The sequence below is a fragment of the Scylla paramamosain genome, chromosome 34, assembly GCF_035594125.1.
Source record: "Scylla paramamosain isolate STU-SP2022 chromosome 34, ASM3559412v1, whole genome shotgun sequence".
NCBI classification, from domain to species: Eukaryota; Metazoa; Arthropoda; class Malacostraca; order Decapoda; family Portunidae; genus Scylla; species Scylla paramamosain.
The window spans coordinates 4,577,560-4,601,825 of NC_087184.1; the positions used below are offsets into that span (position 1 = coordinate 4,577,560).

The 24,266-nt window shown below is 36.6% G+C and overlaps 1 protein-coding gene across 14 annotated transcripts in view; it reads right to left on the reverse strand.

Moving 5' to 3' along the window:
- Positions 1 to 24,266, reverse strand: part of LOC135090064 (uncharacterized) — a 97,381-nt gene that overhangs the window by 25,807 nt on the left and 47,308 nt on the right. For all 14 annotated transcript variants that reach the window (XM_063986337.1, XM_063986339.1, XM_063986334.1 and 11 more), the window contains 3 exons: positions 23,679 to 23,745; positions 22,156 to 22,281; positions 15,645 to 15,780 (listed from right to left, as the gene is read on the reverse strand). In XM_063986337.1, coding sequence (XP_063842407.1) covers positions 15,645 to 15,780; positions 22,156 to 22,281; positions 23,679 to 23,745 — 329 coding nt within the window. The remainder of the gene's footprint in view (positions 1 to 15,644; positions 15,781 to 22,155; positions 22,282 to 23,678; positions 23,746 to 24,266) is intronic.

Sequence of the window (24,266 nt, forward strand, 5' to 3'; positions counted from 1 at the left end):
TTCCACATAGATGTATAACAGATTGGAAAGAACTTGATGAAGAGATTGTGTGTGCAAAAACAATTCACGAATTTAGGACAAAGTTAGATGGTAAGAAATATAAAGACAGGATAGCATGAGCCTAAGTATGGTTCTCTTCCTGTATCTCACAACTAGGTGTAGACACACACATCACCAGGAATAGTTAGAGATGTGGTTTCTAGGGCCTGAGTAAGGGAGTGTGGTAATGTAGGTGAGGAAACAGTGTTGTAGTTTTCAGGGATCAAGCTGACTGGGCCCAAGTTTCAAAACAAAGATGGCCAGCTAATTATCAGACTCTGGCAGAAGTGAAATGAACTTTGATGGATTTAATGAAGATAACCAATATAAAAGTGAGATAGGGTTTCTGAAAATGAGACTAAGGTAAGTGGAAAGTGATGCAGAGCAGCAGAAAAGTAGATGGAAGTAGTGTTGCAAATGGTAAAAACCCTTCAGGACAAACTGGAGAAGAACCTTAGAAAAGATGGTGAAATATTCAAACTGAAAACTGAACAGGAGGAAACAAGAGTGAGAGAACAGCATATTAAGAAAAAACAAGAATTACAAAACAACTTAGAGAAAGTGATGAAAGAAAATAAAGATTTGAAAGCAGAACTAGTGGAAGATGAGCAGAGGATGAGAGAGAGAGTCATGGATGAAATGAAAGGCTGGAAAATAAAAAAAAATATAAAGTATATGTTGACTAGGAAATAATTGAAAAGGAACTGAAAAAAAAATTGTAGACAAGGGAGTGGTGAAGGCACTGAAAAAACAATGAAGATCTGGTAAGAGATGCAGCAGATAAGAAGAAAAGTGTTATAGTTTATGGAATAAAGGAGAAAATATAACATACAAACTGAAAAGAGAGAAAGAAACAAAAACAGTGAAGGATTTGTTGAAGAAACTAAATGATGAAGATGACACTATATTCGAGGAAGAAGTGAAAGAAGTTGTTCGACTAGGACCTTATCTGGAGAGCAAAACAAGACCCATGAAAATAAGACTAAATCACAACAAGCAGCAGAAGAGATACTAGAAAGAACATCCAAGCTAACAGAAGTTTAAGATTGCAAAGATATATCCATTAAGAAAAACAGAAGAAAAAAAAATGAAAGAAATGTACAAAGAAGGTAAAGAGAAAAATTAATCAAGAACAGAAGAAAAGACCAAATTTTTTTTTGAGTTTTGGGAGACAGAGTAAAATGGTACATAAAGAAAAGGGAATAAATTAAAATAAAATAAAGAAAAACAGTAAGAATGAAGGACTCAATGTGATATATACCAACATAGACAGACTGTTACACAGAACACTGGAATTACAAGACTATTTAAAACAAGAATCCAAAGGTGGCGTGTTTTAACGAAAACTAAGCTAAAAGAAGAGAATCAGATTGTCATAAACAGTAACTTCAATATATGGAGGTGTAATGATAATGACATGAAATGAGGTGAAGACAAATATAGTGAAATATGGGGAAGGAAAAGCAGAAATAAGGAGTCTTAACTTGGAGGATAATAATGGAGAAATACTACCAGTTAAAACAGCCTATGTACCACCCAAAACAAATTCTTGGAGCAAGGAAGACTATGAAAAAATAATAGAGGATACCATTCAGTGCTTGAGTAAATTAATCAAAAGTAATAAAAGAATATTATTGGTTGGTGACTTCAATTACAAAGAAGTAAATTGGGAAATATTCGAGGCAGGAGCAAATGAGACTGCATGGGGAGAAAGATTTCTGAAGCTGACTATGGAAAACACAATAATGCAATAGATAACTGAAAATACAAGATATAGGGGAGATGACAAACCAACAAAATTTGACCTAATATTAACAAAAGGAATCAACCTAACTAAAGAATTAAGATATGTGTGCCCCATGGGAAAAAATGACCATGTAATGACAGAAACAGAAATGGATAATGATGTCAGTGATGAGGATGAATTATATAAAGAAAACAGAAGAAACTATGAGAAAGCCAATATAGTTGATCTTAAGAGATTCTATGAAGAAATGGACTGAGGAAAGCTGAAAAGAGCAAATGATGTGCAAGTATGACATTTTTATGAAACTATATGAGAAAGGAGTGAATAAAGATGTCCCACTATACCAAGGTTGTCAAACTCATTTACCCCAGCGGGCCACATTTCATCAGAGTATACAGTACCCGGGCCAGATAATTATAAGCAGATCGATACCACTTACTTAAGGAGTAATATAATAATGATAATAATAATAATGCTAAACATAATAATAATAATAATAATAATAATAATAATAATATTATTATTATTATTATTATTATTATTATTATTATTATTATTATTATTATTATTAATGATAATAGTAATAATGATAATAATAATAATAATAATAATAATAATAATAATAATAATAATAATAATAATAATAATAAAGGTGGATTTAATCTACACTCGTGTTCAGGTATAACCTAAAAACAAAGTTGCAAAGGAAATCAATCAATTATTTCCCCTAATTTGCAGTACTGCTGTTCCCAGAAACTTGGCATCTCTTGTGTCTGTACAAGTGCATCAATGTTTGGCACTAAGGATTGAGCAGTGGCTACCTTCAGTGTTGAGTTGAGATGTTCATCAGCTAGTTGAGACCTGAGTTGAGACTTATTCAAGTTCATCACAGAATAGAGTTCGCAGACATAAGTACTGCCGAACGTTGACAATCTTTGAGGCCAAACATTTAATTCGGGGATATGTTGGCCCAACATACTGATGAAACGGTTGAAAACTTATCCTTCGACACAGAATTACACTGAGGCTCAATTAGTTCTAACTGAAACTGTTCTGGTACCTCATCAGCACTTAACAAAGAAAGGGTTGCGGAAAATAGAAAAATCATGCTCAAGGTTTTTAAAGTCTGCAAATCTTTCTCCGAACTCGCTCACTAACTTGGAAATCTTGTTGCAGTATTTTTCGGTGTTGATATCACCATGAAACTCAGGTGCGTCTTGCAGGGACTTCAGAGTTGGAAAGTGTGCAATATTACTTGTTGCTAATTGGCGTTCGAAAAGTTTGAGCTACAGCTCAAAGGCACGAATAGAGTCATGTAAATCTGTCACCAATTTCTTGCGACCTTGCAGCTTTCTATTCAGGTAATGCAAGTGTTTTGTCATATCAACCAAGAAAGCTAGATCTTGAACCCATTCTTTGTCTCTCAGTTTCTGCACATCCCTTCCTTTCTCATGCATAAACCTCTGTATTTCACTTTTTTAATTCATAAAAGCGCTTCAGCACGACTCCTCGGCTTAACGAAATCATTGTGATATAGCAGATTTCGCCAGTGAATGTGAATTTCCTCCAATAAGCTGTTGAACTAGCGGTGGTTTATAACTCGTGCACGTATGAAGTTCACTGCTTTAATAACAACATCCATGACATGATCCATCTTTAATGTTTAACTGGAAAGTACTTGTCTGTGAATTGTGCAATGAACACTGTGAAGTTGATGGTTTGAGTTCACAGCTAGTAGTTTTTCCTTTAACTTGGTTGCCACGCCAGCTTTTCTACCAACCATTTGAGGTGCTCCATCTGTAGCCTGACTCACAATAGCCTGACTCAACAGCTGCTTTATCTAATGCACCTACCAAATTAAAAAATATATCATCCCCCTTTGTTGTTCCCTTCCAGTTCTACCAGTTCTACAAATTGTTCAGTTACCTGCATATTTTCATCTACACCACGTATATAAACTGCAAGTTATGCTGTGTCAGTTACATCTGTACTTTCATCAATTGCTACAGAAAATGCTACAAATTTAGCAACTTTTTCCTTGAGCTGACTGTTAAGATTTTCTGATAATTCATTGATTCTATCTGAAACTGTATTTCTTGAGAGGCTTATGTTTGCAAGCGCTTAACGTTTTCAGGGCAAATATCTTCCGTGTCCAACAACACACATTTCTTTATAAAGTTGCCATCCGGAAAAAGCTTTCGATGATACAGATATTTCTTGTGAAATCCTATAACTTGCCCGAACTGCAGCATCACTGGCTTGTTCAACACTTTTAAACACTGTCTGCTGCTTTTTGAGTGAGTGTTCTAACTCCCTAACTTTTCCTTCACGCAACTTTCCTCTATATTCATCATACTTTGAAGCATGAGTACTTGTGTAATGCTTGCGAATGTTGTATTCCTTCGCCACAGCTACATTTTGGTTACAAATCAAAGAGGTTGGTTTTCCATTCACTGCAACAACAAAAAAAAAAAAAAAAAAAAAAAAATTTCCACTTTTCCTGCACTACACGATGTTCTCCATTAACTTTTTTTTTTTTCGAAGGCTGGGTGAAGCAAGAGCCTGCTGCGTCACGTTCATGTTTAATACCTGTAAAATAGTCAAAATGGACATTGTTTCAAACATGATAAATATGTCTGACGTACAAAGACAGAGAGCGATCTTATTTTTCACTATAAGTGATAACCTTAAGAGACGAAAGACTGGATAAATTAATCATATAAACATAAGGAAGGCCACCTGGAAGACTGGAGCAGCAGATGTGTTGTGGGCCGCATTGAAGACTGTGGCGGGCCGCATGTGGCCCACGGGCCGCGTGTTTGACACCTCTGCACTATACAAACCTAAAGAAAAAGGAAAACAGATGTGGTTCAAGGCAAGATCTGGAGAGAGAGAGAGAGAGAGAGAGAGAGAGAGAGAGAGAGAGAGAGAGAGAGAGAGAGAGAGAGAGAGAGAGAGAGAGAGAGAGAGAGAGAGAGAGAGAGAGAGAGAGAGAGAGAAACATGGATTAAAATGAAAAGATATTGAAACCAAAAAAATAAAGATGACTTTAAGACAGTGTGAAATGAATATGTGAAAATAAGAGAGAGGAAAAGAAAGGATATGGAAAAGATATAGTTGAAAGTGCAAGGATGAACCGAAACTGTTCTAGAGGTTCATAAATGGAAAAATTAAACTAAAAGAAAAAGTTGAAATGTTGAAGGATGGAAATGAAACATATGAGGACCCAAAAAAACATGAGTGAATTGGTAAACAAAAAGTCTCAATAAGTTTTCACAGAAACATCAGAATTTAAAGAACCACAAGATGAGAAGACAAAAAAGCAAATGTAGGAAATTACAATAATCAAAGTTTACAAAATGATGGAGGAACTGGAAGAAAGAAAAACAACAGGATCAGATGGAGTATCAGGTTTCATTTTAAAAGAGTGCAGAAACAATTATTCAAATCAATATATGACAAAATAAAGTGCTCAATATCAACTTGAAGAATGCCTAAGGAATGGATGAGAGCAAACATCATGCCAATTTATAAAAGTGGAAAGAAAGAAGAGCCACTAGACTATAGACTAATATCAATGACCAGCATATTATGTAAGATCTGTGAAAAAGTGATAAAAAAGCAGTGGACAAAATTTCTAGAAAAACATGATATAATAAATTAAAACAGTATGGCTTTAGACAAAGCAATCATGTGTAAGAAATTTCATGAGCTTCTATTCAAGTGACTGATATAACACAGGAGAGGGATGGATGGGTACACTGTGTGTATTTAGATCTTGAAGCAAAAAATAAATAAAATAAATAAATAAATGAAAATAAAAATAACAATAATAATAATAATTTAGACAAAGTTCCCCACAACAGGCTGCTATGGAAGTTAGAATATATAGGAGGATTAAATGAAAAAAAAGAAAATGGATGGAAAGTTACTTATAGGGAAGAGAAATGAGAACAGTAGTAAAAGATGTAAAAACTGAAATGGAGAAAAGTAGATAGTGGAGTACCACAAGGATCAGTGCTGACACTAATACTTTTCCTGATCTACATAAATGATATGCTTGAAGGAGTAAAGAGTTACATGAATTTGTTTGCAGACAACAGAAAATTACAAAGACATATAAGAAACAACAAAGACTGAAATTCTACAAGAGGATTCGAATAAAATCAGAGACTGGAGTAAGAAATGGGAATTTAATATGAAAAAAAAGTCATGTAATGGAAATGGGGAAAAGTGAAAAAGAGACCAAAATGGATATATAAAATGGGAAATGAAGAAATAATAAAAGTACAAGAAGAGAAAGATATGGGAGTGGTAATACACTATAGTCAACAGTTGGAAAGATACATATTAAATGGTAAGAAATATTGGAACAACATTCCACTGTATGGGTAAAGACATGATGAGAAAGATAGTTACCACTATGATTAAACCAAAGCTGGAATATGCTCAATCAGTTTTATCTCTCCACAAGAAGAAACATGTCATAACACTAGAAAGGATACAAAGGATGGCAATGAAGATGATTAAAAAACTGGAAGAATTAACATATGAAGACAGGTTAAAGGAAATGAACCTGCCAACATTGGAACAAAGAAGAGAAAGGAGAGACTTAATACTGATATATAAATTGTAGAATAGAGTGGTAGAAATTGATAATGAGAAACTACTGCTAAGAGAAGTAGAAAATACCAGATACACACAAGGCCACAACAAAAAACTAAGAAAAGGAAGATGCTTAATTAACATAAAGAAATATAGTTTCCCACAGAGCAATATAAAAGTTTGGAACAAGATAGGTGAGGAGATAGTATTGGCAACAAATGTGCACAATTTTAAGGAGAAATTGAACAAATGTAGATATGGAGACAGAACCGCATGAGCATAGCTCAGGCCCTGTAAATTATAATTAGGTAAATACAACTAAGTAAAAACACACACACACACACACACACACACACACACACACACACACACAAAAGTATTTCTGTCACTGATAAGCTGTCACCAGAAGTACATGTAAGAAGGAAGACAGGGTAAACATATCATCTGGTGAGAAACATAAGAGCAGTATATCTGGATGAAGAGATGACTCTGAATTTCATTGTGACAATGATAAGACCTTGTTTGGAATATGCAGCAGTGATATGGTTTCCCAGCACTAAAAGGGGCATAAGAGAGAGAGAGAGAGAGAGAGAGAGAGAGAGAGAGAGAGAGAGAGAGAGAGAGAGAGAGAGAGAGAGAGAGAGAGAGAGAGAGAGAGAGAGAGAGAGAGAGAGAGAGAGAGAGAGAGAGAGAGAGAGAGAGAGAGAGAGAGAGAGAGAGAGAGAGAGAGCAGAGACAAATTTGCCTCAAACCCTATCAGACCTATCATATGAAGAGAGACTAAAGAAACTAAACCTGCCCACCTTGCAAGAGAGGATAGAGAGGTGACTTGATTGCCTTACATTGGATTTTGTCGGGCTATGAAATGATTTGGTGGTGAGAGACTTTAGAAGCACAAGAGGGCATGAGAAGGTGAAGAAGGGATATTAAGAAGAGCAGTTTCCTGCAAAGGCTGCAGGAATCTGTATTAAGCTACATAAAGAAGTAGTAAATGCAATCACTATAAATGATTTTAAGGAAAAACTGGATAAGAGTAGATATTGAGACAGGACAGCACAAGCTTAGACTCCTCCCGTAAACCACAACTAGGTAAACACACACACACACACACACACACACACACACACACACACACACACACGCCATGGAAGAGGACCAACAATAGAGAATGAATATAATATGATTGAAAAGGAATGCAGCATTCTGAAAGTTATGCGCACAAATATATATGGGCTTGTGTCAAGTACATTAGAAGATAACAAGCCAGATATTGGATGTTTAACAGAGACCAAATTAAAAGAGGAAACACAAATAAAATATGGAGGAGAGATAGAAAAGATAAAGATGAGAGAGGAGTGTTAATATTGGTGAAGAAGGATATCTTTGTTGAAGAAGTGGAATATGGTGATGGGATGGCAGAAGTTTTAGGAATTGTAGTGTGCTGATTCCCTGGTCACTTATAAAAAAAAAACTTATTCAGGAAGAGGAGAAAAAAATAAAATAAATAAATAAATAAAAAAATAAATAAATAAAATAAATAAATGAATAAATAAATAAAATAAATAAATAAATAAAATAAAATATAATAAGTATTCCTAACAGTTGACTAAAAGAAAAAAAAAAACAGTTACTGGCTTAAGTTAAAAAATCAATAAAGAAATAAATACTTTTACTAAACACTCTCGAGGTCACAGAAAAAAAGATAACACTAAAAAAAAAAAACACACCGAGGAGGATTCTTATCTATTCAAATCCCCTCTTTTGGGCAGCACCATCTAGCTAGCTAACTAACTAAACACCAAAGATCCCAGAGTGCTAGTCTGTCTCTTTGTAGAGAGTGGATGTTTGCATAGTGGCTGTAGGCAGGTCAGGGTCTAGGTGAATGGTGGGTGGGCTGGCCACACGACCACAAAGACTTGTCTGCAGAGGAGACACAGCAGGAGTAGAAGTAATGGTGTTAAGGAACGGGTCTCTAGGCAGCCCTGGTGGTCCCTCACAGCCCCATGGTGTCCATGTGGTGTTACCTTGCAATCCCCAGGATGACCTGGGTTGACCTCATCCAGCTGCCTTGTCCACCTGGTCCCTCCTTGATGCCTTTCAGGGGAATGTTGGGTGTCACCTCTGCTGGTTGCTTCTCAGGAGAATGTAGTCACCACTGTGGGAAATCAGGGTCCACCTCTTGACTGGTTACAGGTCGGAGTCAGAGGGAGGGTGAGGGTGGTGGAGTGGATGCCAACAAGGTGTCGATATCACTGTGCCCCTAGCTTGGCAGGTGGTGACTGGCCATGACATGCTTCTGCACTACTTAATCTTTCTAGAATATTCCTATTCCCTACTTGCTTTTACTAAATCTAGCCCTCTGCATGGGTTTGACATAATTATTGCACAATATTCATGTTTCATTGAATTTTCTGGACCTTCTGACTGAGTGGCTTGTAATGTGCTTTTCAAAACAAGGTGAGTGAAGTGCCCATGAGAGATTTTCAGGGAGAATTAGTATAAAGTCTCCCCTTAGGTATAAAAAACTGTGATACAGTAGTTAAAGGCAGTGAAAAGAAAAAGAGAAAGATTATTGTCACATATACCACCCAAGACAAATATATGAAAGACAAAAGAGTATAAGATGCAAGAATTATGGAAATGCTTGGAAAATATGATCAGAAAAACAAATAAGGTGTTGCTCATGGATGACTTTAATTGAAAGAATGTTAATTGGGAGGAGTTGGAACTAGGGGAGGGTGTAGATTTATGATATAAAGAGATAATACAATTAGAAATGGTGAATACTTTAGAGCAATGGGTAGACGAAGCTACAAGATACAGAGGAGAAGAGCAACCTTCAATGTTTGACCTAGTGTTTACAGGAATCTAGGCAAAATATGACGTAACTGCCCCCATTTGGAAGTGATCATACTGTAATAGGGATTAAATTAGAAGCGATAACAGTAAAGGATTCGAAAAAATACAGAAATGGCAGACTAAACTATGCAAAGGTAAATTTTAAAGAACCTAAAAAACTTTATGGAATTATAAAGTGGGATAGGCTGTTGTAAGACAAGGAAGTACAGACAAAATGTGAAGCACTGTTAAATACGCACAAAGAGGAAGTGTTTAAATTTGTACCAATGTACAAAGTGAAAATGAGCAGGCATAGTTGGTATAATGCTAGATGTGGGAAGGGCAAAAGGGATGAGGGGAAGACATGGAAAAAAAGGTGAAGAAGCAGTGGAATAAAGGGAATAGAGATTATAAAAAAGTAAGAAATTAATATCTTAGGAAAAGAAGAGAAGAAAGGAACTTTGAAAAGAATATAGTGCACATATATAAAGCTTTTCTATAGAAATTTTTTTTTTTTTTTTTATGTAGGAGGGACACTGTCCAAGGGCAACAAAAATCCCACTGGGATGCCAGTCCCAGAAAAGGGTCCAAAGTGGTAGTCAAAAACTGAAGGACAAGTTTCTTGAAACCTCCCTCTTGAAGGAATTCAAGTCATAGGAAGGTGGAAATATAGAAGCAGGCAGGGAGTTCCAGAGTTTACCAAAGAAAGGGATGAATGATTAAGAATACTGGTTATGGTAACTCTTGCATTAGAGGGGAGGACAGAATATAGGTGAGAGAAAGAAGAAAGTCTTGTGCAGCAAGGCTGCGGGAGGAGGGGAGGCATGCAGTTAGCAAGATCAGAAGACCAGTTAGCATAAAAATAAAGGTAGAAGACAGCTAGAGATGCAACATTGCGGCGATGAGAGAGATACTGAAGACAGTCAGTTAGAGAAGAGGAGTTGATGAGATGAAAAGCTTTTGATTCCACCCTGTCTAGAAGAGTGGTATGAATGGAACCCCCCAGACATGTGAAGCATACTCCATACGTGGGCAGATAAGGCCCTTGTGCAGAGTTAGTAGCTGGGGGAGTGAGAAAAACTGGCGGAGACATCTCAGAACGCCTAAATTCATAGATGCTGTTTTAGCTAGAGATGAGATGCGAAGTTTCCAGTTCAGGTTATAAGTAAAGGACAGACCAAGGATGTTCAGTGTAGAAGAGGGGACAGTTGATTGTCATTGAGGAAGAAGGGATAGTTGTCTGGAAGGTTGTGTTGAGTTGATAGATGGAGAAATTGAGTTTTTGAGGCATTGAACAATACCAAGTTTGCTCTACCCCAAACAGAAATTTTAGAAAGATCAGAAGTCGCGCATTCTGTAGCTTCCCTGTGTTAAATGTTTACTTCCTGAAGGGTTGGACATCTATGAAAAGACACAGAAAAATGCAGGGTGGTATCATCAAAATAGGAGTAATAGGACAAGAAGTTTGGCTTAGAAGGTCATTGATGAATAATAAGAAGAGAGTGGCTGACACAACAGAACCCTGAGGAACACCACCACTGATTTAGGAGAACAGTGACCGTCTACCACAACAGCAATAGAATGGTCAGAAAGGAAACTTGAGATGAAGTTACAGAGAGGAGGATAGAAACTGTAGGAGGGTAGTTTGGAAATCAAAGCTTTGTGCCAGACTCTATCAAAAGCTTTTGATATGTCCAAGGCAACACCAAAAATTTCACCAAAATCACTAAAAGAGAATGACCAATACTCAGTAAGGAAAGCCACAAGATCACCAGTAGAGCGCCCTTGACGGAACCCAAACTGGCGATCAGACAGAAGGTTGTGAAGTGACAGATGTTTAAGAATCTTCCTGTTGAGGATAGATTCAAAAACTTTATATAGGCAGGAAATTAAAGCAATAGGGCGGTAGTTTGAGGGATTAGAACGGTCACCCTTTTTAGGAACAGGCTGAATGTAGACAAATTTCCAGCAAGAAGGAAAGGTAGATGTTGACAGAGCTGAAAGAGTTTGACTAGGCAAGGTGCAAGCACGGAGGCACATTTTTGGAGAACAATAAGGGGACCCCATCAGATCCATAAGCCTTCCAAAGGTTTAAGTCAGCAAGGGCATGGAAAACATCATTACAAAGAATTGTAATAGGTAGTATGAAGTAGTTAGAGTGTGGAAAAGAGGAAGGAACAAGCCCAGAATTATCCAAGATAGACTTTTAGCAAAAGTTTGAGCAAAGAGTTCAGCTTTAGAAATAGATGTGATAGCAGTGGTGCCATCTGGTTGAAATACAGGAGGGAAAGAAGAAGAAGCAAAGTTATTAGAGATATTTTTGGCTAGATGCCAGAAGCCATGATGAGAGTTAGATCTTGAAAGATTATGACACTTTTTGTAAATGAAGGAGTTTATGGCTAGCTGGAGAACAGACTTGGCATGGTTCTGGGTAGAAATATAAAATGTATGAGATTCTGGTGATGGAAGGCTTAAGTATGTTTTGTGGTCCACCTCTCTATCATGTACACCATGAACACAAGCTGTGTTAAACCAAGTTTTGGAAGGTTTAGGTTGAGAAAAAGAGTGAGAATTGTATGCCTCCATGCCAGACACTATCACCTCTGTTATGCATTCGGCACACAAAGACGGGTCTCTGACATGGGAGCAGTAGTCATTCCAAGGAAAATCAGCAAAATATCTCCTCAGGTTCGGTAAACTAGCAGAGGCAAAACGCCAGAGGCACCTTCGCTTAGGGGTATCATGAAGACGGATTGGAGCGACAGGACAAGATACAGGTATGAGATTGTGGTCGGAGGTGCCCAACGGAGAAGAGAGGGTGACAGCATAAGCAGAAGGATTAGAGGTCAGGAAAAGGTCAAGAATAGGCGTATCTCCAAGACGGTCAGGAATGCAAGTAGGGTGCTGCACCAATTGCTCTAGGTCATGGAGGATAGCAAAGCTGAAGGCTAGTTCACCAGGATGATCAGTGAAGGTAGAGAAAAGCCAAAGCTTAGTAGTGAACATTGAAGTCTCCAAGAATGGAGATCTCTGCAAAAAGGAAGAGAGCCAGAATGTGCTCTACTTTGGAAGTTAAGTAGTCAAAGAATTTCTTATAGTCAGAGGAGTTAGGTGAGAGATATACAGCACAGATAAATTTAGTTTGAGAGTGACTCTGTAGTCATTGCCAGATGGTGGAAAACTCTGAAGATTCAAGAGCATGGGCAAGAGAGCAGGTTAAGTAGTTGCGCACATAAACACAATATCCAGCTTTGGATCGAAAATGAAGATAGAGAAAGTAGGAGGGAACAGAAAAGGAGCTACTGTCAGTTGCCTCAGACACCTGAGTTTCAGTGAGGAAAAGAAGACATGGTTTAGAAGAAGAGAGGTGGTGTTTTACAGATTGAAAATTAGATCTTAGACCACAAATGTTGCAGAAGTTAATTAAGAAAAAGTTGAGGGGGGTGTCAAGACATTTAGGGTTGTTGTCAGAAGGGCAGTCCGACCTGGGGACACTTGTGGTCCCTTCCCTAGATGGGGACTTCGAGGCTAGGGAAGAAGTCGCGATGAATTTTGAAATTTTGAGTGAAGGGTGTGTGTGTTATTAGGTGCTTGTAGTTTTGTGTGGAGGAAGAGAGTTGTTGTGAGACACAAAAGGAAACGTTCAGTAAGGTCACAGCTGGGTTTAATGATAATTTCACAGCACCCTCTGATCCAGTGCTTTAGACCTCACTGGGAGTAATTATCATTTTGGCAGATGCCTACTGCCTCCTCTTTATAAATAAATGATAAAATAAAATATAGAGATTGTATTAATTTTTAAAAAAGAAGGAAGGACACATGAAGATAACAAGGAGATGAGTGAAATTATGATTGAGAGTTTTAAATTCATACTTAAAATGGAAGCAGATTTTGTAGTGTCTATAAGTGGAGTATCAAATGAAGGGTTATATGAATTAAGGTGGAAAGTATGAAATCTACAAGCTGTTGAGTGATTTAGATGTTAGAAAAGCAATGGGACCAGATGGTGTGTCTGCATGGGTATTGAAAGAATGTAGAGACCAACTGATGGAGTCAATCTGGAATGTGGTAAATTGTTCATTGAAGAAAGGAAGAGTGCCTAAAAATGGAAAAGAGGCAATATAATGCCTATCTATAAAGGTGACAAACTGGAGCCACTTAATTATAGGCCAGTATCATTAACTAGTGTCATAGGTAAACTCTGTGAAATTGTAATAGAAAACAAATGGATGCAGTATTTGGAAGAAAATGAGGTAATTACAGATAAACAATTTGGATTTAGAGAAAAAAGATTGTGTGTTGTAAATCTGCTGAGCTTTTATACTAGAGTGATGGATGGGTGGAGGCTGTATATATATATATATATATATATATATATATATATATATATATATATATATATATATATATATATATATATATATATATATATATATATATATATATATATATATATATATATATATATATATATATATATATATATATATATATTTGACACAGTTCCACATATGAGCCTAGTGTGGAGACTGAAAAATATAGGAGGATTAAAAGGCAACATATTAAGTTGGATGCAAGATTATTTGAAGGATAGGCAAATGAGGACAATAATCAATGTAATTTCAAGCTGGGGTGAGATAACAAGTGAATTACCATAAGGATCTGTATTAGCACCAATTATGTTTCACATTTACATGAATGATATACAAAAAGAATTAAATAGCTATATGTCTGCTGTATGCAAAGTTGTTCTGAGCTATAAAGGGCCAGGAGGATTGTAAGGAACTACAGAGAGATTTGGATAAAATTCATGCTTGAAACCTAAAGTGGAAACCTGAATTTAATCCTAAGAAATGACATGTGTTGGAAATAGGAAAAAGTACAAGGAGACCTATATGGTACTATAAAATGGGTGAAAATATGATGATGAAAAGTAATAAAGAAAAGGATTTGGGGACACAGTCACTATAAGAACATATAAGTTGGATATTTGGTTCCACATATAGGATGTTAAGTAACATTAAGAGTGGCTTTCACCTACATGGACATGGATATGATGAAAAAAAAATAAATAAATAAACAATAATTATAAACATGATACATCTGATATGCCCAAGTTGGACTATGCTTCATGGTCTCCACATAGAAAGAATATGAGGAAATTGGAAAGAATACAAATGACAGCAACGACATGGTGCCAGAATTGAAGGAAAAGACTTAGGAAGAGCAATTGGAAGAAATGAGAGACTTGATAACAATGTACAAATTAAATAAACTGTATGGAAAAGGTAGACAGACAAGTTTTGGAGATGCATATGGATGAGAGGACAAGATGTACAAGAGGACATAAAATAAAAAAAAATAAAAAAGATTAAGAAGAGTAAATGTCTCAATGACACTAAGAAATACAGTTCCCATATTGAAGCACTGATCTCTGGAATAGCTTTAGTGAGGAGGTGGTTACAATTGTTGTCACCAAATTTAAAGAGAAATTAGATAAATGCAGGTATGGAGATGTCAAATGAGCTTTAGCTTGGACCCTGTACAATATAACTAGGTAACCCCTCTCCTCACTGACACACACACCAGAAAAAAATAAAGTAATGAATAAAGAAAGAAAGAAAGAAAGAAAGAAAGAAAGAAAGAAAGAAAGAAAGAAAGAAAGAAAGAAGTAAATAAATAAATAAATAGGTAAATGAATAAATAAAAAAATAATAATAATACCACCAATTAAATAGTTAGTAAAACAGAAAATGTTGTAAGTAAAGGATAAAGTCATAGACAATAACAATAGGAATAATAGTGCCTACTTTGTGGGAATGGCAGTGTAGTGTTCAAACAGTATAGGGATGAGGGGGTAAGCCAGCAAACCACTGTGGTACTGAGGTTACCTGGTTAATGCCTTCCCACATTAAGGGATGGCACCAACAACACACTATTTCTATAACATTTTTTTAATCACAAAGAAGACACACCAATGCCAAGAACAAATTCAGAAAAGAGAAAAAGCCCATTAGTTCTCTCCCAAAGAGAAGAGGAAAGAATTCCAAAGTAAGAACCCATTCAGATTCAGAGACCTGGTAACAGCAAAAACTGAGAAGCACTTCACTACTCTTGTGACACAACTGAAGGTGACTTGTACACATAACCTGGCCTCTTGAAATGGTGAAGTCAGGGTTGCTGATGACTTCCACACTGGAAACCAAAAGCAACTGAAGTCCCCAACAAAAAAATCATTAACCCTCTCACTGCTGCATCATTTTTCCCATAATTATCAATAACTTTTCTATGCTACAGTCTATTAAATAGTTATGTGGCCAAGAGGAGTCAAATGAGCAAAGGATGACCACAGGTACAAAATGGTTAACTAACCACTCAAAAGACTGCAAGAAAAGTAAGCCTGCAAGACACATACTGGACCCAGGCCTGGTAAAACTTGGTCAACACCTGCGTCAGCTTCTGCCACCGCTGCAGATCCCAGGTGTGAGCAGGGTAGTCCAGCATTGCCACAAGCAGCGACAGGCATCTCATCAGCACCTCCATCTTCCCTGCTGCAGGTGAACTTAATGTTACTCTAAGCATCCCCTTAAGACTGGCACCCCATCAGCTTAATGTCTTAAGCTTAATGTCACACACACACACACACACACACACACATGAAAAAATATGATAAACTATACATTACATAGGACAATGAACATTGGTCCACACAAACACAGACATACACACACACAAAATAGCATAGAGGAAATGATAAGCAAAAATAACAAAGTGCTCTTAGTAGAAGATCAACACTGAAGGAATTAACTAGGAGATGGAAGTGAAAAAAAATGTTGGGTCATGGAGGGAAGAACTTATGATAAGAATTTATGATGGTGAATACAATGAAACAGTGGGTGAATGAACCTACAAGATGCAGAGGAGAAGAAGAACCATCACATTTGGACTTAGTGTTTACAAAAACTCCAGAAAGTACACCAAATATACATTGTCTGAGTTCAATGGGAAGAAGTGATCATGTGACAACGGAAATATTGCTACAGAAGGAAACAGTGTTGCACAGAAATTAACACTTTAGAAATGGGAGACAGAACTATGCTAAGGCAAACTTTGCAGGTCTTACTAAATTTTATAGAAAAATAACTGGAAAGAACTATTTGAAGGTAAAGTAGTCCAAGAAAAATATGAGATATTTTTCAGCAACTATAGAGTAGGGTGCAACAGTTTGTACCAAGTTATAAAGTGAAAATTGGGAAGAATGAATGGTATAATGCTAGGTGAGTAGAACCAAAAAAGGAAAAGGACAGGGCATAGAGGAAAATTATGAGAAAACTGAGCAGAAATATTAGGGAAGAATACAGAAAGGTAAATAATGAATATGGTATAATAAGAAGTGAAGAAGAAAGAAGTTTTGAAAATGACAGAGTAAGAAAATGCAAGGAAGATCCCAAACTCTTCTACAGATATGTAAATGGACAAAATGAAACAGGGATGACATAAACAAGTCAAAAAGAGAAGGAAGAACTTATGAAACTACTCAGATGAGTGAACTAATGAATGAGAGTTTTCAATCTGTGTTTACAAAGGAAACTGATTTTGTGGCACCAAAAGTGGTATCACAATGAGGGAATACAGGAGATACAAGTAAAGAGACAAGAAATTAAGAAACTGCTGGAAGAGCTGGATGTTATAAAAGCTATGGGACTATATCAAGTAAATGGATGGATATTAAAGAATGCAGAGAACAAATGGAGGAATCCATATGGGATATAATTAACAGTTCATTGAAAGAAGGAAAAGTACCAAAGAAATGGAAAAGAGCTAACATAATCCCAAAATACAAAGGGGGAAATAAAATGGAACCATTAAATTACAGACCAGTGTCACTAACAAGTATTGTAAGCAAGCTTTGTTAAATAGTAATTAAAGATAGATGGGTGCAATATTTAGAAGATGAAAATATAATTACAGAAAAGCAATTTGGATTCAGGAAAGGGAGATCCTGTATCAGAAATCTACTGAGCTTCTATATGAAAGTAACAGATGGAGTGCACGACAGGGACAGATGGGGTGATGTGGTATACCTGGATCTCAAAAGAAAGCATTCAATAAAGTTCCCCACACAAGTCTTTTGTGAAAGTTAGAAAATGGAGGAGGACTAAAGGGAGCAACATAAAGATGGATAGGTGATTATTTACAAGGAAGGGAAATGAGAATACTAATCAGAGACACTAATTCAAGTTTGTGCGATGTAACAAGTGGGGTACTGCAAGCATCTGTGTTGGCACCCATTTTGTTACAAATATATATAAATGATATGACAAACGATCTAAGTAATTATATAAAGCTTTCTGCTAATGATGCAAAAATAATGAAAATAATTATGGATGAAAATGACTGCAAGGAGTTACAAAAGGATATTGACAAGATACATGCATTGAGCCAAAGATGGAAACTAGAATTTAATGCCAGAAAATGCCATGAGTTAGAGATAGGAAAAAGTAGAAAGAGGCCTTTCTGGAATTACAAAATGGGAGAAATAATAATGAAAAATAATGAAGAAAAAGATTTTGGAGTAATGATCCAGGACACACTATCACCTGGAAGCCACATAAAATTAATATTCAGCTCTACGTACAGCTTGTTAACCAACATTAGGGTGGCATTTAACTATTTAGATAAAGAAATTATGAAGAAAATTATAGCAAGCATGATATGAATATGGAGCAGTAGTTTGGGCTCTATACAGAAAAAAAAGATATATGGAAACTGGAGAAACTGTTTCCTCTGGAAACAGAGGAAAGTGACAAAGATGGTACCAGAATTGAAAGACTCAAGCTATGAAGAAAGACTTGAAGAGATGGGTTTATCAACACACAAGAGAGAGAGAGGAGAAAGAGGAGACCTGATAACAATGTACAAATTAATAAACAGTATAGAAAGAATAGACAGAAATTACTTGGTACCCCAGATGGAGGAAGGAGAGAAACAGACAAGGGGGCATGGGAAGAAAATAAAGAAGAATGGATGTTCAAGTGACATCAAGAAATACAGTTTCCTGTACAGAATTACTGAAATCTGAATGATTTAAAGGAAGAGGTGGTTGCAGAAAGCAGTGCACATGTTTCAAGAATAACTGGATAAATATGGTTATGGAAACAAGACAAAATGAGCTTTGGCTCGTGCCCTGTACAATACAACTAGTAAATACACAAATTATCTCAACTGCCTGAACATTCCATTACCATTACTGTTCTTCACATTCGTTTCATTTAGAAGATAACCTTTACAACTAAAGCACGGTTTACACACTACAATAAATTGTAGCGATTTATTGAACACTGAGATAGTAACGATTTATTGGATGATTGAAAGAGCGTTTACATGCAACGATTTTTAATCCAATATTTTTAGTCTTTACTTGACCGTCATGGAAGAAACATTATGGTGGTCTGCATTTGGGATGTGTTTAGTGGGAGAAAGATCAAGAAAAAAACGAAAATCAAAAAGGAAATGGAGCCATGATTGGTTAATGAAAAAACAAGTGTTTTCTCATATAACTCTGTTGGATACATTGAGAGATGAGCCGAATGACTGGCGAAATTATTTGAGAATGGGAGAAGACACTTATATGGAATTGTTAAATTTAGTTTCTCCATTAATAAGGAAACAAGACACAGTTATGAGAAAATCAATATCTCCACATGAAAAATTAACCGCTACCCTAAGATTCCTTGCAACCGGAAGAAGCTTAAAAGACATGGAATACTCAACAGCCATATCAAAACACTCTCTCTCAATAATAATCCCAGAAACGTGCGAGGCTATTTACCAAGTGCTCAAGAATTTCATACAGGTAAAGTAATAAACAGTTATAATGCATTTATTTTTCAGAAACATAATATTTTATTGTTATTTGACACATTCCTTTTTACAAGGAAAAAAAAAACATAAAATGGTAAACAAAGAACATCTTAAACACTAAATAAGTTCAGAAACATAATATTTTATTGTTATTTGACACATTCCTTTTTACAAGGAAAAAAAGCATCAAATGGTAAACAAAGAACATCTTAAACACTAAATAAGTTCAGAAACATAATATTTTATTGTTATTTGACACATTCCTTTTTACAAGGAAAAAAAAACATCAAATGGTAAACAAAGAACATCTTAAACACTAAATAAGTTCTACTACACCGTAAAATTTGAAAAATAAGTAGATACATTATTATCCACTGTCTTCTTTGGTTCAGTCTGTAAGTGAGTAGTTTCTTTAGAAACAGCCAGTTGAGGTACTGGTTGTTGATTGCTGGTATATTGAGTGCGCATCTGATCACAACCAATTGTTTGAGGGTTTAGAGGCATCGTGTTAAGTTGCAGAATGTTATTGGATGGTCGACTGTTCTGTTGTTGAGGATAGTATACTTGAGGATCATAGGACTGATGATGGTAAGGGCTATTTTGTTGAGGGCATAGTCCCTGGAAGTCATTTCTAATTAATGATGTTTGACATTGAATTTTCATAACTTTGAAGTCCTTATCAAGTTCCTCAATCTCCCCTTGAAAAATAACGTCATTAATTAGTTTTCGAGCAAATACAGCCTGCATACCTTTAAGGGAGCATAGCTTATGAGCTATATACTTTCCATAGGCCTCGAATTCGTCAGCAGGACGAAGAGATTTTAAATGTTGCCCTGTTAGCTGTATGAGTTCATCTGTTGGAGTCAGCTGCTGTTTCCATTTTGGGCGAGGTGCTATTGGTTTTGGTGTAGGGGTTCGTGATGTACCTGGTTCATTAGAATCTGACTCTGACAAAGCCGGTGAAGGATGAGGAGTTTCGCCAGGATCATCCTGTTGTTGTACATCTTGAGATTCAAAACCATCCTGAAAAATAAGATTAGAACAGAACCCAATATCAAATGTTATTATATGGATACATGTACGAATGAAAGCATATTGATAATTATTACCAATTTCTTACGCAACTAGTATCGGAACAAATAGTATGATATTAATAACTTTCGTTATATTTATTTTACAGATTCCTACAACAAGTAAGGAATGGAGAAGAATAGCACAAGATTTTGAAGACAAATGGCAGTTTCCTCATTGTTTGGGTGCTATTGACGGCAAACATGTTAGAATTGTTCCCCCAAAAGATAGTGGATCACATTATTATAACTACAAAAAAACGCACAGCATTGTATTGCTGGCTATAGCAAACGCTCACTGTGAATTCATTTATTGTGACGTTGGAACGAATGGTAGACTATCTGATGGAGGTGTGATCAACAACTCACTTTTCTACGAAAAACTTGTAAATAATCAATTAGATATACCTGAGTCTGAACCAGTTAGTTCCAATCTTGATATGGAATACATTTTTGTGGGGGATGATGCCTTTGCACTGCGGCCTGACCTCATTAAGCCCTACAATCGGGATTCACTGAACAACGAGAGAAGAATATGTAACTATCGCATTTCCAGAGCACGACGAGTGGTTGAGAACACTTTTGGAATTATGGCATCAAGATTTCGTATTTTACATAAGGCGATTAATTTAAAAAAGTTGAATCTATAGACTCAGTAATCCTCGCTTGTTGTGCGTTACACAATTTCATGCGCAATAAATCAGTGACATACGCCCCTACTGAATGTTTTGATAAGGAAGATACTACCGATGGTACTATTCACCTCGGTTCAAGGTGCAATCCTGATATTCTGCACAACCTCGAACGACGTTCAAGAGGACAAGTTCTCGAACAATCAAAACAAGTTAGAGAAAAGTTTTGCTCATATTTTAATGGAGTGGGTTCAGTTACATGGCAAGATAATATGGCATTGAGCATTTGAGATTTTTGGTTTCAAAATCAAAACTGCAAACAGTTTCAATGTAAATAAATGGTTTAGTTTAGTAAGGTTATCAAACAGTTATATTATAAAGCAGTAAAATAAAAATGTGTACACTAATTTTGTAAAATTTGAACGCATCTATTCATTATGTTAATACATTCCTTTTGTAAAATATATTATGGAAAGAGTGTTGTTGATATTATATGAATATAATACAAACTTACCTCATTTTCTTTTCATTTGTCCTCATCATCCTTGTACTCCTAGCAGATCTTGCTGAGTCTTGATCATACAAGAAGTGAAGCAGGTCATAATACCATAAACTAGGCTTGTATACCTCCTCTGACCCTGCGCCTGATTTCATCGAGGTGGTCACTTTTGCCTTCTCTTTGTTGTAAACAGTCCGTAGTGAATTTACTTTTTTGACAACAGTGTTTCTTTCAGCTAAAGGATCAAACTCTTTGTATTTCTTCACTAGTTCTGCATAGGCCAGGTCCTTTTTGTTCCTATCAGAGTATTCGTGGGACTTTATCTTCCACAAACACGGAAAACTCCGATAAAGTTCAATGAATTCACTTAAGAACTCATGAGGTGTTTGCTTCGCCATCACTGTGTATTAAGTTTATATTTCGAATTAGCTCTTGCGCACCAGGACTTCACACTTCAGCAGTCAATCTGAAAATGAGCTAGATTGTAACGATATCTTGGAACCTTGTTTACATGTTCAAACTTGTCGTTATGATGCATATAGATTTGAGCCTGCTGGCACCAACCACTCAATCCAATTCCAACTCCAATAAATCACTACGATCTCCTGTTTACATGTAACGACAAATTGTAACAACCTTTTCATTACAATAAATCGCTACAATTTATCATAGTGTGTAAACTGTGCTTAACACACATCATGCTTTAAAGAATATGCCAATGAATAATACTAAGCCATATTTAGGTGTATCTGTAAAATGACTGAAGCAACCAATACCAACAAAAGTTCATAAGTGTAGCATAAGGAAACTGCAAAGAACAGAATATCCCTACCAGCTGCCAAGAAACACCACAGCACTCACTTGTCCTCAATGTGCAGGAGGCATTTGTGGGACCTGGACACTCATCACTGCTTTCTTGGCCACTGTCACTCTCAGCACTCCTCATCCACATCACAGCCCTCTCTAGTGCCGGCCCTCCATGTTCCACTGTGAGGCAAGACACAAAGCTATTCATACACAGACAAACATGTAATACAGCTGCACCTACTTCTTAGGGATTGACACTTTCAGGCTTACAGGCTTCTTGCAGCTTAAGTTATATTCTTAATGACTACTGAAGAACCATTTTTATTTTTAACTCCACTTTGATGACATGGCTGGATATTCAAATATAATAAGAAGGTTTTAATCACACACTATTTGGAAGAGAAGTGAAAGAAATAAAACATGAGCAAGTACAACACAAAAACTCATTGGATGCAAATGCAAAATATTACTTCATTTTCCAGCATTGAAGAAGCACAAGCATAATTATAAGATAAATCTTAATTTTGGCTGGCCCATCAGTATACACTGGTTTATCCTTGTCCCTTCATAATGAGACTCTTCTCTACTACACACCTGCTCCAATCCTGAGACCACAGCAGATACAGGCTACTTCCTACAGAGTGCCCTGCACTCTCAGTCCATATGCCAATGGGCCACTCCATGTGTGTCTACATCCCCTCCCAGTGGTCAAGGAAACCATGTCATTTTCATGCACTTCCCCCTCACTCTCCATTCACCTCTATCAGACAAAATCACTCTTGCTTGCTGCTGTCATTCCTCTCTTCATGCAGTTCATTCACTCCAGACATGATCTATCTCTTAACCTTTCACGGAGCACATCTGACTTCACTTTTATCTTTATTAGTTTTCTGTCCTCCATTCTCTCCACTGAATTCCTCACACTTCCACCCCTCAGCCCATTTGACAGTACACATCACTTAATAACTATTCAGGTGTTGGTTATAGCATTTTCATGCACATGAATCAAGGAAATTTAGAGACACACTTTGACAAGTTATCAAGGTAAGCTAAGTTACAGAACTTACTTTAATACTACCAAATACCACCAGTGACTTCCTCCATCACCAATACTGGCCATTGTTAGTAAAACTAATCACTATTAATCACCAACACAAAAACTGTGAATCATCACCATTAATATTATCAATCTGCACTGACAATGCTGACAATATTATCAATGCTGACACTTCCGATTACTGCCCCTAACACAAAGCTGTCAGGACTGATTAAGCAATACACACCATCACTGCCAATGCTTCTAAACAAGTGTGGTGGCAAAAATGTGGTGTCATCAGCAGCACGTGGCTACTGTGGAAACAGGCTTGCTTACTATGTACTGAATAAATATATCATATAGGGCAGGGAAATATTCCAGGATGAAAAAAAAAAATATAAATAAAACACTACATGTTAGAAAATGTGATATATGTGATAGCTTATAAAAACATGGAGTAAATGACATTCAGAGGTGTTCTCTGATGCAGCACACTGAACCAATGAGAGGAACTAATGAAGAAATGAAGCAGTGGACTTACAACTGTGAAGGTAGAGGTTCACTTGCTCCAGCACCATGGGGTTGTCAGGACATGCTCTGCTGATGCACTGTTGGCAAGACACTAGTTTCAATGCATGAGGGAGTTATTTGGGCTCCAAATATTTTGGTATTCATCACAACAAGGGGAGGGCAATGTCTGGCATGACACAAAACCGAACAGGAATTATCCCCAAGGTTAGGGTAATTGGGATGGAGATACTGCATGCATTTCTGTCTCAGGCAGCACTGACAACAGCTTTTCCATCTGTTATCCTAACCCTGGGGACATTTTCAGCTCCACTGTGTAGTCATGCCAAACATTGCCTTCACCTTGCCATGATGTGTACTAAAATTTTTGGAGCTAACTGTACAAGATTATACATATATATACACACACACACACACACACACACACACACAGAGGGTGTTCAATTTATGAGCGAGTTATGTTCTGGAAGGTTGCACTTGTCGTTTTGCTCAAAACTCATAATAATTTTTCTATAAAAAAAAAAAAACATACATTCCACAATGTAATGCTTACTTACTTGATACTTGATACCATGTGAGAGAGAGAGAGAGAGAGAGAGAG